Source organism: Bactrocera oleae, chromosome 4 (assembly GCF_042242935.1).
Source record: "Bactrocera oleae isolate idBacOlea1 chromosome 4, idBacOlea1, whole genome shotgun sequence".
Classification (NCBI taxonomy): domain Eukaryota; kingdom Metazoa; phylum Arthropoda; class Insecta; order Diptera; family Tephritidae; genus Bactrocera; species Bactrocera oleae.
Genome location: NC_091538.1, coordinates 63,859,720 through 63,878,665, shown reverse-complemented (window position 1 = coordinate 63,878,665; position 18,946 = coordinate 63,859,720). Strand labels below are relative to the sequence as shown.

The 18,946-nt window shown below is 32.6% G+C and overlaps 1 protein-coding gene across 5 annotated transcripts; it reads left to right on the top strand.

Annotated features, from left to right (window-relative positions):
• The first annotated feature begins 164 nt into the window (after positions 1-164).
• Positions 165-18,638, top strand: Asap (ArfGAP domain of ASAP). Of its 5 annotated transcripts, none has more exons than XR_011395977.1 (18): positions 165-1,035; positions 1,250-1,509; positions 10,717-10,789; positions 10,861-11,006; positions 11,099-11,353; positions 11,497-11,582; positions 11,742-12,184; positions 12,716-12,875; positions 12,935-13,210; positions 13,278-13,761; positions 13,832-13,951; positions 14,028-14,400; positions 14,465-14,980; positions 15,033-15,112; positions 15,469-15,516; positions 15,829-16,077; positions 16,136-16,486; positions 16,552-18,638. XR_011395977.1 is itself a non-coding variant. In XM_036369913.2 (18 exons), exons 3-18 carry the CDS (start codon positions 1,378-1,380, stop codon positions 16,331-16,333), a joined length of 3,639 nt encoding a protein of 1,212 aa, XP_036225806.2. In that variant the 5' UTR covers positions 165-349; positions 784-1,035; positions 1,250-1,377; the 3' UTR covers positions 16,334-18,638. The 5 variants fall into 5 exon arrangements, 4 of the variants coding, with proteins under 4 accessions (XP_036225806.2, XP_014103646.2, XP_036225805.2 ...); XM_036369913.2 differs by having other exon boundaries at positions 165-349; positions 784-1,035; positions 16,136-18,638; XM_014248171.3 differs by having other exon boundaries at positions 165-349; positions 16,136-18,638.
• Positions 18,639-18,946: the final 308 nt, after the last annotated feature.

Here is an 18,946-nt window from a genome sequence, read left to right as displayed (position 1 = left end):
TAAAATTGTATGAATCGAAATAATTCAACAAGAATGAAAATATTTCTATCCAACAGTGTGGTCTATACGTTACTTCGATTGCATTGAATATACAATTGGTATTAATCGAAAATTTGCCATCTTTTTCTTGTAGTTTCCTTTTTATTAATTTTTGTAAGTTTCGTCCATTCTATCTCAGCTATTGTGTTCGTCAGTGAAGTGGTCGAACAAATAATATATTTCATCAAAAAACTGCAAATGATGCTTAAAAATATATAATTTGTTGTTAAATTATAAAGAAAAAGTGGAAATCTAACAATTGTAAAAATGTGCGACGATCAGTGAGTGATTTGTTGGAGCACTGGAACGGGTAAATTCCATAATAAAAATAAAATGATCTAAGAGTTTGACCATCATTATAAATGAGACGGAGAAATGCATAAATACGATTTTGTTGGTCGACGTTTGCAAAAGCATACGAAATAGGTAGAAATAGCAAAACAAAGTAGGAATAGTAGTGCAAAAGAAGAAGAAAATAGAGAAAAATATTAACAAAGTGATCATTGATTTTGAAGGTTGAAGTGGCACTAGCAGTGACGCCCGATTTAAAGCGTTTATGATATAGCCGTGCATAATGTGTTAAGTTAAAAATACCTTCTTGATTAAATCTCGCACAACCCAAATGTTTCTGAAAAAAATATATGTACAGATGAGACTTGTGGAGAAGAGGAGAACGAGTGAAAATGGGTGTTAACTACTGCGACGCTATTCAATTTTCTCTATTCCTTTTTATATGTGAAACAGTTTGGGGCTGCAAAGGATAATTGAAAAAGGAGTTTGTGAAATGCGAATTAAAATCGTGAAATGATGCATACAATGTTGTTGAAGTGCTACAGAATTTCTGCATTGAGCAGATATATTAATTTGTGTCAAATATGAAAATTCTTAAATGATATTAAGCGATATATAAGTGTGTAAATATTATACATATGTATATAACTACTTACCTACATACCTAAAATATTAATACTTAAAAATTCTGTTAGTTGTGAAAAGGTGTGTAAATCAAAATCATTAATATAATACTTTAAACTAATATAAAAGATGCTTAACTAATCTTTGTGATGCCTCTTTATTTTTGCTGATATTGATAAATGTTATAATATCAACATTAATATTCATCTTAAATAAATAACAGATTTTACGTTTTTTTTTCCTTGAAAAATTGTTCTGATATTATATTTACACACCTATGTATACAAAATTTTAGCACCAACTGTTGGCGCTTACGTGAATGTGGAAGCAAATTTGTTTTCAACAGTTGCTAAAACTTGCAAATTTCCAGTGCAAGTATATACTAAATTTTGTTGATAAAATCGAAAACTTGAGTGACTGAAAATGCCGCCAGCAGCATTAATTGGTGTTGCGGAGTTTGTGGAGGAAACCCGCGATGATTATAATTCTCCAACGACATCCACATTTGCATCCAGAATGCCTGATTGTCGTCAAACTATGGCTGTATTAGAAGAGGTAAGAGATCTAAGTTATTGGAAATCAATGATTTTTATAAATACACTTAACTTGCCATTTGTACTTTATTTTATCTCTTAAAAACTGTCCTATGAATATACTAGTAGGTATTATTCGACCACCTTAGTGTTTAGGCTTTTACACAAAATTCTTGCACGTTTATTATTGACATTAAACAAAATAGTTTTTTAGGTAGATTTTTTTATAAGAAGTGCTGGCATCCAGCATTGGGTCGTAATAGAATTGGAAAGGTTTTTGCATGCCGTTTGAAGCTATTTGCGCAGTCGTAATTTCATATGTAGTACATATGCATAAGAATGTACCTACATCTGATTTCAACGTCATTGAAAATATTACTTACATACACACATACATTATGTATGTGAAGAACGTGAACTTCATTTGAAAGACATGCATATGTATATGTTCGTATGTATAATATAATACCTGATGGAGTTTTCCAACAATTTTTTGAAACTGACATTGTTGGAAAAGTATAGATCGGCAGAAACATCGATTACACTGGTCTACAGTGACTTTGTTGCCTTAGATATAAGATTGCTTGTGGATATACCATATTTGTGCCGCCAATTCATGAGACTAGCAATGATTGTGTAAGTTTTTTTTAAGTCTTTATCTCAAAATAACGCCAATAATTATAATATCAGTTTTGATTTAAAGTAAACAGAGAAACAAATGTCGAAATCATATGTTATATCTCAATTAAACGTCTTTTATTTGCTTTTCTTTATAATATTCCAGATATTTCACCCTACTTTTCACTTTCTGTAATAATTTCTGGGAATTAAGGGCTTACATGGGTTTCGTCGAACAAAAAAGGCCCTGTTTTCAATAACTTTTTTTTCATATAAAAAATGAAATATTTTATTCAAACTTTTTATTATTGCGAAGATAGATACATAAATAAATATATAAAGATTTTGTGAAATTTTCAAGGGAAAATATTCCAAACTCGGTCATTACGACGTCATTTTCGACAGTTCTTCGGAAAAAGGTGCTTCCGCGTTGACAGCAGAATTTCTAACAGGAGTCTCAAAAGTAAAAAATAGGTGGTATAATGGAGAAAATACAAATATAGTGAAAACTCTATTTTTGGCTGACGTTTTTTCAAAAACTTGCAAGATTTGTTTAAAATTTCCCGACGTTTTTTGTTTTTTAAATAGTTATGTTTGAATAAAAAAAAAAAACCTCCGCGGCAAGACCTTGTAAATTATATCTCAAAGACCTGTGTAAAATTTCATTAAGATCGGTAGACTAGTTCGTGAGAAATCTTAACCACCGACGTTGAAAATATGGTATCGAGAAAAACGCGTTAAAAGTTTTAAACGATTATATAGCTGACCTCGAGCGCGCAACTTTTCAAAGCTGTATCTCCAAAACTCTTACTGGTATCAATTTGAGAACTTAGTACAATATTCTATAGATGTTATAAAATTAAATAAGACAATACAACTTTTTTTTGAAGCCGTAAAATCCAAGTAACCCCATGATACGAGACTCTCATTTTCCCTAATTTTTTTCTCATTCTCTTTCATATTTCTTTACTTAAAATAATACCGAAATGCAAAATGCCCGAAAGTTATTTTTAAAACACCATATCCATATGATTGACAAATGTTATAAAAAATGTGGGTTTTGACAGCTCCCTCTCGAATTAAAGAGTTTCGTATCATGTCATCCATGACAATGTTTCTGAGGCCATGCGAACTACTTTTGAAACGGAAAGTAAAGTCATTGAGAGAATTTGGTCATTTAGTAGAATCTAGTTTTTGATATCTCCTCGTTTGACATTAAACCTTAAAACCTTTCGCATAATTTTTCGCTTATTTTAGGTAAAGAGCTTGAGGTTGAAGATCTTGTAATGTTTGTATGCTCGAAAAAGGGGTTCAAAACCCTCATCATGTCTACGCTTTTCGTTTAATTGGTTAGTTTTTTACTCTTCGTAGTTTAAATGGCTTGTACGAAATGTAGCAAACCACTTACGAATGGATGCTTTGACTGGCGCAGAGCCTAGATAACCTTCATCTAGCCACTTTTTGATATCAGCATCACCTATTTCATACCCAAAATCAGCGCCCTCTTTTAGAAACGATACTGGCACAGGCTCTAAATTTTAATAAAATAAGTAAAAATTAAAATTCCAATGTACATACATATGTTAGGCACCAGCCTACTGTTGGCTTAACAATGTTAGTAAAATGTCTTTTATATGTAAATATTTTAGCAAATTTTAGCAGTTATTTGAAAACACAACCTATTAAATAGACGTCTCTACAAAAGAGATAGTCAGTTGTTAAAAAAATTCAAAATAACGCTTCTTTTAACTGTTATGCTATATGTACTGCAAGTTTTCAAAAGATAATAGTTACTATACAGCACGTGTTGTTGTGGAATTTCATTCTTTGTTTTTTAATACCAATGATTAAAATTCTAACTGTGAAAGCTAGCCAAAATTTCAAATACTCGAACATATAAACAATAGAATTTATGAAACTTCATTTCTTGACAGAATATGCAAATAATGTGAAATAGAATAATATGGATTAATGTCTTCGCTAGCAACAACATATGGATATCTAATCAAGTCCTATTCATTTTAAAAATTATGTTAGAATTTATATTGTCATAAACAAAATTTACATGTATAATGTAAATGCATACAATTGTTAAATGTTGCGCCTTACCATTAAAAATTTGACAGCAAAGTCGTTCTTATTATTTCTAATAACTTTAGTTCTCCGCGGTATAAATAAGTAATATTATAAAGAAGTATATTTACTATCCCTATGTTTAATAATTAAATAAGTAAAATCTCAGGATTAATTCAGTTCATGCACCGTGAAGATATTTTGTCAAATAAAGCAAGAAAAAACGTTTACTTCGATTGAACCGAAACTATAATACCCTTTACATAACTGGATTCCGATTGTTTAGTTTGTATGGCAACTATATGCTATAGTGCGCCGATCTAAACAATTTCTTTCACCAAAACTGACATATACAGACAGACAAACAAGGCTAAATCGACTCTGCTCGTCCCACTGATGAATTATATATGTATATATATTTTATAGGGTCTCCGACGTTTCCTTCTGGGTGTTCCAAACTTTGTGACAAACTTAACAGGGTATATTATTGTATTCAGGTTATAATAATTAAAAGTAAATGTTTTAAATTTACTTTATGAGTGTGATTAAATGGAGATAATAGTACTGGAACAAAATTTATAATACGTTGAAATTGAATCAATTAAACGGTGGAATACAAGCTGAACTATTGCTGTTAATGTCAAAGAAGCTTGAACGGTAAGAGCACTCGAACCTTTCATTGATAGTTGGGTCCAAAAATCCAGATGTGAGCTGGAAATATAAAGGTTTAAACATCAACACATTTCCCAAAACTTTTCGTAAAAAAAAATCTGAAACAGTATCGTAGAGGTCATCAAATCTGTGTTGGCAATATAGGATAAGTAGTTGTTATAGCGTCAGCGATCATATATAAATTAATTTTGAGGAGTTCTACAGAGTTGACAATGTTTGGCCTGATAAAAGTTCGGGTCCATTCCGGTTATGCAGACTCCACTCGTGGTCGTATAAGTTAGAGCTATATGCTGTACAAACTTTATGACATCATTGCCTTGGTTTAGCAAATTAACACCCTGCATCTATGAATAGATATTTATAGAATATGTATATCAACAGTCTTTAGAATTTTAATGCACTAATAGGTGGTTGTAACAGAGAAAGAGAAAATATTTTACCCTGACTTTATTTATTTTTCTTAAAACATAGACCTGTAAAAACGTTGCCAATAATGGCTTTTATCAATATATTACGGTGAGGAATCTGAGAAAACTAACCGTGAAAACCATGCGAACATTCACTCCAACTTAAATAATATGTATTTGTATAATTTGTAGTGATTCTTACGAAATGGTCATTATTCATCACCAAGAATAAAAAGCAACACATTTAAAACACATACTACATACCTCGAGTATAGTATGTAAGTATGGATATTGAATACCATATATATTGTTAATCGTGTGGCTAAACAACTAATTAGCTACATACATATATACATAAATACCTTAATGAAATGAAAAACATGTGTTTGCTTACTTAGGGTATTTTTGGTCTGATTAAATAAGTTTTCGATCGTCGGAACTCGTAAATAAAATATTTATGATTTTTATTTTGATTTCAGCCTCTCGGTTACGGTTGCTTGAATCGCCAGGATATCATCATAAAATACTTCTTTCATGTTAGTATTCAGTTTTAAAAATAAAAATAGACACATGGTGATAGATCAGGCAAATACGTGTTTGATAAATTTTTTATTTTTTTTTTAATCAAAAACTCTTTCATCTTTTTAGTATTCATTTAATTTATGTGAAGCAAAACGCGCAAAAACCTTTCTTTTACCCAAATCTTCAGTAAAAATTCTCCAAATAGTTTTTTTAAACGTATTTAACCATATTTAAATCGAATTCGCCTGTTGTCGTACTTATTGTTATTGTAATCAACGCATAAGTTGAAGTGTCTGCAATTTTATTTTATGATTCAAGTATGAAAATAACCATACAAGAGAAAGTTTTGTTTACAAACATCGTTGATCACCTTAGGTTCTAAACGTATGTATGTATGTACATACTTATGTATGTATACTTATAAGTGTAATTAAAACATTAATAATAATATATGTATAACACATTAGTATTTCTGTTTGTCTGTTATGATCTTGCTTTTCGACAAGTGTTTGCCGCAACAAATGGTTTCATATTTCACTAAATGATAGCTAATTATAGAACACTGCCGCCAATAAGTTCCCGCACTGATTGCAGGTGTTAAAAGAAATCGAAAACGTAAAGATTTGCAACATATTTTAATAATTTAACTTTAAGGGTTTAAATATGTATTTAAAGTGCGATGTTGCTAGCAGTTTCGTGTAAGAAAAGTGATTGATGATTCGGTTTGTTGTCAAAAAAAAAAAATCATTGTTTAGAAAATATGTGCCAATATTTGTGACAACTTGAAAATGCCAATTAATCCAGTTCTGTCAATTTGTCGCATATTGCAACAGTCCATATTGAATATCATACTGAATTTTATGCGTACATATCTTTACATTTTTTCTATATTTACATATTTATACACGTTATCACATACAAATACTGTAAGTGTGTGCAAGTTCGCATATTTTGTTAAATATGCGTGATTTCCGGGGAGGAGTTAATTGCCTTTGTTTCCACGAAAAATGTAGCGGATTTGTAAATGAGGGGCGTAAACTAATAAGGATAAATCGTCTGAAAAGTTGCATATAATTTTTTGGTTTTATATTTTATTACAAAATTCTCAAATATGTATGGAACGAGTTAGAGCTTATCACAACTAAACGTTATATAGTAAAATTTTAATGGCTGATGTTTGTATATCGGTAAAGTTGAAATAGAACAATGCCTTTATGACACACAGAATTGGAATTTTTGAAATGCCGAAAGAAAATGTTTATACGTTTTATGTATATATTATAATATAATATATATGCAAGTAAAATAATAATAATACCGCTAAAGCCAGAATACATGTACATATGTATTTACATATACATACAATCTATATTGAATATGTACCCACAGCTAGCTGTTCAAATGGCATTATCAAACTTATACCATGTGTATGCACATATATGTATATAAATATACGCTGATTGTACTTGACATGCCGGTATGTCGTTTGGGAAGTGTTAATTTTAACTGCGAGTGATTTGGTCAGTGACCAACGAAAATATATGTCTTTTTAATCAAAACAAAGTTCAATACCACAATATATCACATTTCGAGTTATTTTATCGAATTTCAACTTTACGTATTTATAAGTGTGTATATATTTGTCACTTTTTACATTGTTTAAAAATTAAACTGAAAGTTCATTATTTAAAATTTAAATATATTTTTTAAATATCATTTCATCTGATCAAATATGACCGGGACTGACAAACAAATTTTCAAGTATTTTAATACACGTCTTTTTATTAAAATTAAGGTCTTTTGGTACGAGTCTAGCATTGATACGCTTCACAACAAAAAGGGATGAGTCGATCCATTAAAGATGTTGAGATACTCTGCTATCTCTCTGATGGCAACACGACGATTTTCAAGCAAGACTTCCTTTAACTTTTTCGATGTTATCGTCATTAACAGATGTGGATGGACGACTCGCATGACGCAAGTTTTCGATGACTTTACGACCTTAACGAAATTCTTTGAGTCACTCAAATACTTGTGTTCATGATGGAGTTGAGACCCCAAAACACTTCTGCAACATTTTCAACGATTTCGTAGATGTGATTCCATTGGAAACACAAAATTTTAAGCAAAATATTTGTAAACATTTCTTTTTTATTGTAAAAATCGTCAGACAAACCTTTCGTGTTATAAAGAAAGAGCTGCCAAACACACACTAATTGACATATGTAGATTAAACTTCACACGAACATAAAAAAGGTTGTACCAATCTAGGTGCAAAATGCAGAAGTTCGAATTCTCTGCTCTGTTAACAGTTTTCCCCAAAATTCAGCCTTGTGTCAATGAGTTAAAAAATTTATTTAAAGTTGCTAGGAACATTAAGAGGTCGAGAAATGGGCTCTTAGGTTAAACGCCTACTTATACAGACTAGACCCCAAACGTACATATGTATGACCTGTACGCAACGAGTCTCCATAAACAGACCTCCTCAAACATACTCAACTAATAATCCCTCCCTAGACTGCAATCACGAGAATGAGGTTATTCTCATATGTACTTCTTGTAGTAACTTCCTTATATTACATAAGGCTTTCAGATATTCATACATACCAGTGTACTATTTTGTTTCTATTAAAGCGTAAGCAAAGTGGTTGAGTGGTGTAGTACTATGTCTTTTTATTCGATTAAAATCAATGTTTTTGTATATAATTTAATTTGTTATTTATGACTTCTGCTGATAAATAATAACAAAAGAGTAGCGTGCGCAATATATAATATATATATACATACACACATAAGTACATGTATGTACATATATATGTATTGGTATGTCAAGCAACGAAAGAAAAATGTATTTTATTCACAAATATATTTACAATTAAGTATATGCAGTACTTGCTACACATAGATAAGTGCATTCTTACACACACATTCAAATATGTATACGAAATAAATGCATATGTATGCAGAATGGTTTGGGTGAGCCACTGACTCGTTCACGTAAATTAAAAATGAACAAATTCAATTTTTGTTTTATTTATTCTGAGTGCACAAATAAATGGGTTATAAAGTTTAATAACTGAGACGACCTTGTATCGTTTTCGAATCGGTTGCAGACCACCATCGGGTCGAACGTTCGTTTTGCTCAGTTCACAACAATTGTTTACTTAAATATATAGTAAAATGCAAAATCAAATTGAATCGCAATGGAATGTAATGAATTTGATCAGCATTGCTACAAGAAGATGTGACAATACGCAAGCAAAGATGTGCATCCACTCGTCTTAATGTCATGAACAAGGCGTATGCACTAATAACTTCCTGTAGTATTCTTCGATTATAATTAATACTTTTAGTAAAAACAGTACGACGCTGATCTACATTGTGTCGTTAATAAGATTTATTAGAAATATCTTTGACTTAACTATTTACATAAAAAACGAAAAAATCTCGAATCTAATCTTATGATATGTTCTTTAGTTCGCTACAGGTACTTGCTCGAAATAGAAACTCTTTTTAACACCCTTGCAGAGACAATCTAAATTATATCGACAACGGCCCACAATTAGGTAATATACCTATTTGGTCAAATATGATGCGGATTGACAAAAAAACTACATTTACACCTATGTTAATACAAATCTTTATTATTTTAAAATAGGCTCTTGAGCCAATACAAGCATGCCAACGCTTAATCCCATTTTCCTACACTGGTTTCAGTGCTTTCAGCGAATTTTGGTTTTTTCGGTTTTGCACTCATTTTTGGAACGTCATTCGCTAGATTGTTGAACAGTTTCGATGTTTTTCATAAATCCACGTCTCTACCATCAAAGATGTTTTTAGTGAATGTAGGGTCCCCTCTGGTATGTTGTCAAGCAACTCTTTTACGATCTTTACAGCTCTTCTGGTACTAACCAAAATGTATTTAGTCGATCCACAAGAGATGTTGAGATTCTCTGCTATTTCTCTGATGCCAACATAACAATTTTTAAGCACTGTTACTTCACATTTTTCGATGTCATTAACAGCGGTGGATGGACGACTCGCATGAGGCAAGTTTTCGATGACTTCCCGACGTCCACTGAACGCTTTGTGCCTTTTAAATACATATGTATGTTCGTAATAATGTACACTTCCCAAAACACTTCTGCAACATTTTTAACGATTTCGTGGTCGTGATTCCATTGGAAATATAAAATTTCAATCAAACTTCACACAAAAATTAATAAAAGATAATTGGTACAACCAATGGTAGGAATAAGATATCGACTCCGTTTGCGCGCGCAGTTTAAATGGGTCAGTCCGGGTCAAATTTGATCAGATGCATATGCGGATAACGCAATTTAAAACGAAATATTAAAATTAGATGATTTGTTACAGAATTATTATGTTATGACACCTTACTAATATTGATATATATTCATTATATATTTCGATTTGTTTTCTACACTTTATATGAAGTACTAAGAACTTGTTAGTTCTCAATATAATTAAATACGGAACAAGTAAGGAAGCGCTAAGTTCGGGTGTAACCGGTCAATTCATACTTTCGCAACTTTCAAGGGTCAAAGCCGGTTTAAATACCTTCAGATGTTGGTAATATTAAAAAAATTTAGCGAAATTCATTGTTAGACGAAATGGTGAACGGATTATAATCAAATTTGATTTTATATTATATTAACTTATTTTGAAGGTCATAGCCTCTCTTACTTTTATTACTATGTTTTATTTCCCGTCAGCGAAAATTATATTTACAAAATTCATTGGGGGCATAGAAATGGGAGGGCTGATTGTATTAATTTTTGACATTGCTCATTTTCTAAATATATAAATATAAACATATATTAACATATACCTATATACATATAACATAAAACATTATTAAATAATCCTCCTTCGGCCTTATGTTACTTAGAAAATTTTATAATTACTATTTACAGCGTCTCGAATTCGATCGGGAAGGTCTAACAAAATTGAAAAAGGCCGTAAAAGCGATACACAATTCCGGAAACAGTAAGTACATTGCAGTAGTCATTTGAAGTGGCAGCCATTCGCCATATTCAAATATTTTATATCCCACGCAGCACATGTGGACAATGAAATGTTTCTGGTGGGTGCTTTGGAGCGCCTTGGCGGCAAGGTGATTGATCAAGACGAGCCGGATATCGGTGCTGCATTTCTTAAGTTCTCCGTCGTTACAAAGGAGCTCAGCGCTTTAATGAAAACCCTGGTAGGTTGCTGCGCAAACGGCGAATTTATTCTTTAACTTCAAAAACTCGCTTAATCGGTTCTTGTTGTTTCCGTTTTACTTATGCTGTACAGATGCAAAACATCAATAACATCATCATGTTTCCGGTGGATTCAATGCTGAAGAGTGAGCTGCGTGGTGTGAAGGGCGACATGAAGCGACCTTTCGACAAGGCCGCGAAGGATTACGAAGCGAAATTCATAAAAATCGAAAAAGAGAAAAAGGCGCAAGCCAAAGAGGCAGGCATGGTGCGTACCGAAATCGATGCAGCTGTCGTAGCAGATGAAATGGAAAAGGAACGACGTCTCTATCAGCTGCAAACGTGCGAGGTAAGTGTATGCGTTCACTAGCTCGTGTATGTATTTTTTTACATTTCTAATTGGTTGTGTTCTCGTATGTTTATTTTTATATTGTTTTGACGCTTCCTTTTTATTGCATCGTATGGCATTGTTTTATGTCGACCACCTTGCAGTATTTATTGAAATATAAGGAAATTAAAACAAAAACTGGTATAGAGCTGCTGCAGCATTTCATCGAGTATTATCACGCGCTAAATAAGTAAGTCAATTGTAATTTATATACAGTTAAATATGCCTTTTGTGTACTGAGTACAACGCATGCGCTTGTGTTTTGCATACTAATTCATTTCAATTGTTAACTCATTTGATTGTAATCGTTACTGATTTTCGCTTTTTTTCTCTAAAAACTATCCGCTAGTTACTTCAAGGATGGCCTACAAACGATCGAACACTTTGGCACGTACATTAGCGATTTAAGCGAGAAACTGCAATTGATCAAGCAGAAACAAGATGAAGATCGACGCAGTTTACTCGATTTGCGAACACTACTGCGCAGTACACCCGATTTTGAGCGAGCGGATAATGCGCCGCCGGAGAAGGGTGCCGCTAATGCTGGTGGTTATTCGTTACACCAATTGCAGGGCGATAAGCATCACGGTGTGACACGGTCAGGTCATCTGTTGAAAAAGAGTGAAGGCAAAGTGCGACGAGTCTGGCAGAAGAGACGTTGTCGTGTAACAGCTGACGGTTTTCTGGACATTTGCCACGCGGATGAGTCGAAGCCGCCAACACGCGTCAATCTATTGACATGCCAAATAAAGCCAGTACCAGATGACAAGCGTGGCTTTGATCTAATCAGTTGTAAGTGCTCTTTAGTAATATGAAAATAAATTATTATTATCAGGGTTACAAATAATGTACTCAAAAAATTTAATTTACATAAGATTTTCTTTATTATTTTTTATTCCGAAAATCTTAATTAAATTAATATTTTTTAAATTTCTAATCCCAAATGAAATTCTCATTCTACATATATACCGGATTGAAAATTAAAAAAAAAAATGTTTATCCTTAGTTAATAATTATAAATGATAAAAAATTAATTGTTTTAGAATTTAAAATTTTTTGCGTTTGCTTGCGTACTTTGTGTTTGGGTTATTTTTTGTAAAAGAAAGCTTTTTAATAAAATATCAACATGGTTAAGCAAATTTTGTCTTATTTTCGTTTAATAGCTCTTAATTATAGTGTTTCAGTTAGGATTATTACAGAATTAAAAATTGAAAATCGAATTTGAATTAAAAAACTCGCAACCTTGATTCTCATAGATTATGAATTATAAATAAGTAGCAACGAAGAAGTACCTTTAATTTGCATTTTTTGTTTTTGTTTTAGATAATCGTCCATACCATTTTCAAGCTGAAGACGAGGCAGACCAAAAAGCCTGGATGGCAGTTCTGGCTAACTGCAAGGAGAAGGCTTTAGCTAAAGCATTCCAACATGCGAATCCGCAAATGAGCCCAAGTCTAGTGGAACTTCAAAAGACTGTTATACGGTATATTTGTGTTATTGTAATTTTATGCATAATCATTTTCAAACATTATTAATTTTCAGATACGTCCAAATGTTACCCGGTAATGATCAGTGTTGCGATTGTGGTTCCCGAAATGATGTCACCTGGATCAGTTTAAATTTTGGCATACTCGTTTGCATACAATGCTCGGGTGTGCATCGTGATCTAGGTGTACACCATTCTCGTATACAAAGTCTCACATTGGACAATTTGACCACAGCAAATCTGTTGATTGCGCGCGCCATGGGTAATAGTACACTAAATGACATAATGGAAGCCACGTTGGGGAAGGGTAAACTCACACCAGACAGTACAATGTACGTGTTTGCTATTGGATATCTGTTTTTGTTTCAACTTGTTATATATTTTGCCTTTTTTCCATAGGGAAGAGCGATATGATTTCATTCGCGCGAAATATGTTGCAAAACGTTATGTGATGCGCACCTGTGCGGACGACAATGAATTGCGTTGTGATCTCGAACAAGCCATTGTCAATGCAGATATCAGTCAACTCTTGCAGGTCTGGGCTGAGGGCGCTGACCTTACATGTTGTCTGCCATCGTCAGATGCGGGCGAGACAGCATTGCATTTGGCTGTGTTGCGAGAAATGATGGGTTCAACATTGCACATTGTCGATTTTCTTATACAGAATATGTCACCAAAGGGTCTTAATAAGTCCACCAATCCGCCAAGTATTATTGACGCGATCGGCAAAAATACCGCATTACATTTGTGTGCACTACACGATCGACGTGAATGCATGAAATTGTTGTTGCGTTCCGGTGCCGATTACGAACTGCGGAATTCACAAAATAAAACACCACTCGATATTGCCAAAGAAATGGGTCATAATGCCTGCAAAGAGCTGGTTGGTATTTTATCTTTCAATTAAAATCTAATTTATGTGTTATTTTATTTTTCTCCCCAATTTGTTATAGATTGAGTGTGCCATGCGGCGCGAAAAGAGCGCCTTCGATCACATCAACACAGATTGGAATTTGCCCAATGAAGATGGATCTACCGATTTTTCTGATGATGACACGATGGTTGATGAGCGGGTAAAAATGAAATTGAGCTGAAATATATAAAGAAAAGCACTTAATATTATTTTTTTTTTCACTTTCGCTTACACAGAAATCGCGTTCTCGTCCACCTAGCTTCGCTGGCGGCGATTCGCCGGTGTTGCGATCTCGTTCCTCAACTTGTGATTCAATACAAAGCAGTTCTAGTCCAATTGCCAACTGCCCAAGTCGGCAATTCACATTACCGTCCGGTGTACCCGCCTATCCACAATCGGCGGGCACCTCACCAAAGCAGCATGTATCCATGGGTCAGTATTTAAGTGGTGGTGCCGTTATTGAGAGCGTTGGACGTGGTTGCACCAACGCTGGAGGTGGTGGCGGTTCCAGTCCAAGTTCAGCTTCAAGTCAAAGTGGACGAATTTCAAGAAGTATTGCCAGCAGTGAGCTGGTGCACATACCAGGCGCTCGTAAATCAACATCTGCAGGTAAGGAAAATCTATAACAATTTAATTAAAGGTATATATAATTTGTTTTTAATTATATATGTAGCAAATATGAATTCGCTAAAAAAGCGCACAGCTCCGGCTCCACCGCCTGGTGTGACATCAACTGTTAATACAACAACGACCAACTCTATGTATGGCACATTGCCTCATCCACCGCGACATTCACAAAATTTTGATACAAGTGATTTACGAAATCTTAATCATAAAAATCAGTCGATGGATGTGGTATATGGTACATTGCCGCATTTGCGTTCAGTGGAAAGCAGCCCACGCATCAGCGGCAGTCATGGTGCCATGCATAGTTTTTACGATCGCTATGATAAGACACAAGTTGTGTCCCAAGATCCGAATGGCGGTAGTGGAGGTGGTGGTAATATTATACCAGTTCTCACAACATTCGGTCACAAACGTTCGCCTAGCGGTGAATCTGTGAATCGCAACATACACTTGGCTGGCGCAAAACTGGTACTACCGCCAGCGGGTGAAATTCCTCAATTGAAGCACGTTGACAAATCGGCTTTAACACGTCCGAAAATTCCACCGCCTGGACCGCCACACGGTATGTGCACTATATAAGAAGGTTAAAAAAATACTTATATAATTTATTATAGAACGTGATATTTCTAATGGGCAATCAAATGAGAGTATTTGTTCGCTGGAGGACACAGGCCCTATAGCGCCACCCAGAAAGGTTAGAAACTATGTTTATTGAAAATAAATTCACAGCACATATGTGTATTTGCACTGTAAAATTTAAATACTATTCGTCCGGAGAATGCCTGTACATTTTTTTTTGTATATGGAATATCGTTATTGTTACACATAGAAAACAAAATTTACATTGTTCATAAATATTTTTTGCATTAGAGAAAACAAACATTCGAAACGGTTTTTAACATTTGTACATTCGTTTTACAGTTATAACCCCGATACGTACATTCATTTCATAAAGTGTCATTATAAAAATTTACTAAACAGATGTATTTTGAAATCTTATCGATCACTTTGTAAAAATGTACTAAATTAAAAATTATAATTAATTTACAGCGCAAAATAACAAATTTATTGAGATTATCCCAACCAAGTGAAGAGACGGTAAAGAGTGCACCATTTGTTTTTATTAATCTTTATGTCTGTTCTTTTGTTGTTCTTTTAAAAATGTGTGTATATTTTTGATAAAGTTTTGTCTTTTTGAAAGCGCCTCTCTAATGCCATCAATAATAAAACTTTTCCTCAGCTTGCGTTGCTAATAAGTTCAAGCAATAAATACAGTGCGAAAGTAATTCATCTCTAAAGCCTTAAACTCATAAAGTTTGAAGGATATGCTTTGTTTCTGTTTATTATAATTAGCCTTACTTTTAAAAAATTACTAAATAACTAACTTTTTACCTATGGTTTTTAACACAGCTCATCAACCAATCAATGAACTATAGTGATTACGAGCACTGGCATACAGAATTGGATTCCTCCGGTGGTGGCGGTGGGCATGGCGGTGGTGATGGCCACGGCCGTGGTGGCAGTGGCAGTAGCGGCGGTGGCTTAGATAACTCAGCTGACTCTAATTTGTCGTCAAGTGATAATGATCGCATTAGTTCTTCGCCGGACAATCAATTAAAGAGCGGAACAAGCAACAGCGGTGGTGGAAAATTCAATTATGTATGTAGAATTTTTGGCATTATAAACTTGATATTTTTTACATCTCTCTAACGTACAGACTGGACACCGTCGCTGTCGCGCTTTGTATGATTGCGCTGCAGATAATGATGATGAGCTAGAATTCAAGGAAGGAGAGATATTAATCGTGCTTAACGAACGCACAGATGATGAAAATTGGATGGAAGGTGTGATTGAGGGTGATCCCTCACGGCATGGCATGTTTCCAGTCAGTTTTGTGCATATGCTACCTGATTAAATGGTTACATAATAAGTATATAATGATAGCGATGGATAATATATCGCAAAGGAATGCCACGCATTATCCCAACGACTTACTCAGTGTAAAAGTGGAGCGAAAGGAAAAGCAAATTGCGGTAAACCTAAGTAATAATGACGCACAGACCAAAACGTATTATAACTGTATACTAAATGTAAAATTGAAATAATGAAAAACTCTAAATATTTCTTTACTAGATGATTAAGAAAATGCTACTACTACCATTTGCTTTATATACTATTGTCCTGGTGATATGCTAATAATAATAAATACATACTCATAGATTTATTCGTGATGCAGTAAGGAATGCATTAGTTGCGATACCGTTTACAACTATAAAATACCTATTAAAATTTCCAATATGAAAGTGTTGATTGTTGAATATACTATGTACGGCTATTTATTTATACATGCGTCAGTTTTAATAGAATAACTAAGAGCGAATTTGAAATAGTTTAATTATTTATATATATTTTTTTCAATTTGGTTAAACTTTTAATTGAAGTTAAATGAAAATTCGTAATTTGCGACGAATTAGAAAAAATAATGCTCGATGCTCCAATAAATTATAGACTCAAAACATATCGAAATACTGAAAATAGTGTGTTAAATATTCATTCAGTTTTTTGTTTTGTTAGCAAGAATCTTGCAGTATTCATATTATCAATTTTATTTCTTAAATATTTATGGTATGGTTAGAATAAAAAAGTCGTGCATGTTTACAAATAATATTCAACCAATAATTATACGTGTCTGAAAAGAGTTTTGAAATAAATACTAATAAGGAAATTTATTGCATCTGTTAGCATTCATGTTGATTCTTATTGTACATTGTCGCTGTTCTCAAAGAGATGTATAAGCTTGTCTGCAGAGTGTCTAATATTATTGTGCTGCCATAGCAAGAAAAAAATAATTATAATAAAAATGATAGAAATAATTTCATTGCTTAACAAAACAGGAGGAGTTAACACGTATTGCACGTCCTCAATAGACATACAAATTGGTGTGACTTTTGCAGCCTAGCATCACATACTTCATTATTATAAAAAAAAATGTTTTAGTAATGCTTACACAAGTAAATTAAATAAAAGGAATGCATATGTTAATGAAGTCACCGCATACATAAAAGTTTATATAATTAATAAAACAAAATAATAATTTAAAAACACATTTATATATTCATAGTATATAACAAAGTTATTTCCAACGTTAAAACATGCAAAAGTAAAGGAAAATTTATCTTTAATTGTAAAGTATTAGCAATTAGAAACAAATACATATAAAAAAATTAAATCAAAACTGTTGTACCTACAGTTGTGTATCGAATTGTAAAGATATTTGTAGAAAACTATAGATTATATAATAATTATAATTTAAGCCATATACCTATATATATATTTATAATTTTTATGTGCATAATGCATCTCATGTATATGTTTTACCTCTATATACTTTATGATTTCTCAAACGGTTTTGAAACAAATAGTTGTTACAGACTTTTGTACTATAATTTACATAGGTTGTCAGCACCGTTTTTAAGTTCCATTGGTTTTTAAGTTCCATTGGCGTTTTATCCTTCATAACTCATATTTTATCAACGCATATTGCCTTTTTATATTCCTTGTATTTGTAGGTACGTATTTGTACATATCCACAGAATTTATATTATACTATACTCGCTTCAGTATTCATCAACTGTAATCATTACTATTATTACTATTATATTATAGCGACTATCAAAAAATGAAATCTTCAAAGTTACTGTCTGTATACAAAACGATAAACTAAAAATATCATTATATAATTATTTAATTTATATTTTAATAGATCAATAATATATGTATTTATGTATTTTACTACGCAAAGCCTACACAATGACAACTAAGTACACTGTTTATTATGTCACAAAGATAATATTAAAATTAAAGGTTGTTATTGTGTTGCCTGCATGTTTGTATATTTATCCCAAAGTCATACACTATATTCAGTAATGGACTCTTATATTTATTTTCAGTTTTTTTTTTTTTAATAATTGCATAAATGTAGAAGAAGTAAGTTGTTCGGTGTCCAAGAAAATTGTTAGGAGGTTAAACCAACATTTAACAACCACATTAGTTTTTGTGTACATATATACATATGTATATGTATATATTTTCTTTGCCCTTTGAATAGTTTCTAATAGTTACTAGCTGTGGTAAAGTTATATGAGAATAAAGTTAAAGTACACATGGATAAGAACAAAAAATTAAATAAACAAATGGTTGAATTATCATGATCTGAATAATGTCTTGTTTTATTGCAAGTATTGCAAGTGCTTAAGGGGGCGTGTCATTTAATAATTTTTTATAAATTTTGAAAATAATTTTTGTTAATATTTCTTTAACGTTCGCTTGAAATGTGTTTTATGTTTATGTGAGTTTTGGTTTAATTTTTTCCGTAACAAATTAAAAACGTTATGAGATTCGATAGATGAGAACTAAGTTAAATGACTAAAATCATTAATATATATATTTTGATAAATATACAGCATGCCATAATTTGGATCAAAAAGAAAAAAAAAACGTTTATCAGCACTACTAAAGAACGTCAGCT

Coding starts and splice junctions, on each gene's coding strand:
- Asap (XM_014248171.3), top strand. CDS start 1,378: ATGCCGCCAGCAGCATTAATTGGTGTTGCGGAGTTTGTGGAGGAAACC. Junction 12,185..12,715: donor TGGCTTTGATCTAATCAGTT/GTAAGTGCTCTT, acceptor TTTTTGTTTTAG/ATAATCGTCCATACCATTTT. Junction 14,981..15,032: donor ACCGCCTGGACCGCCACACG/GTATGTGCACTA, acceptor AATTTATTATAG/AACGTGATATTTCTAATGGG.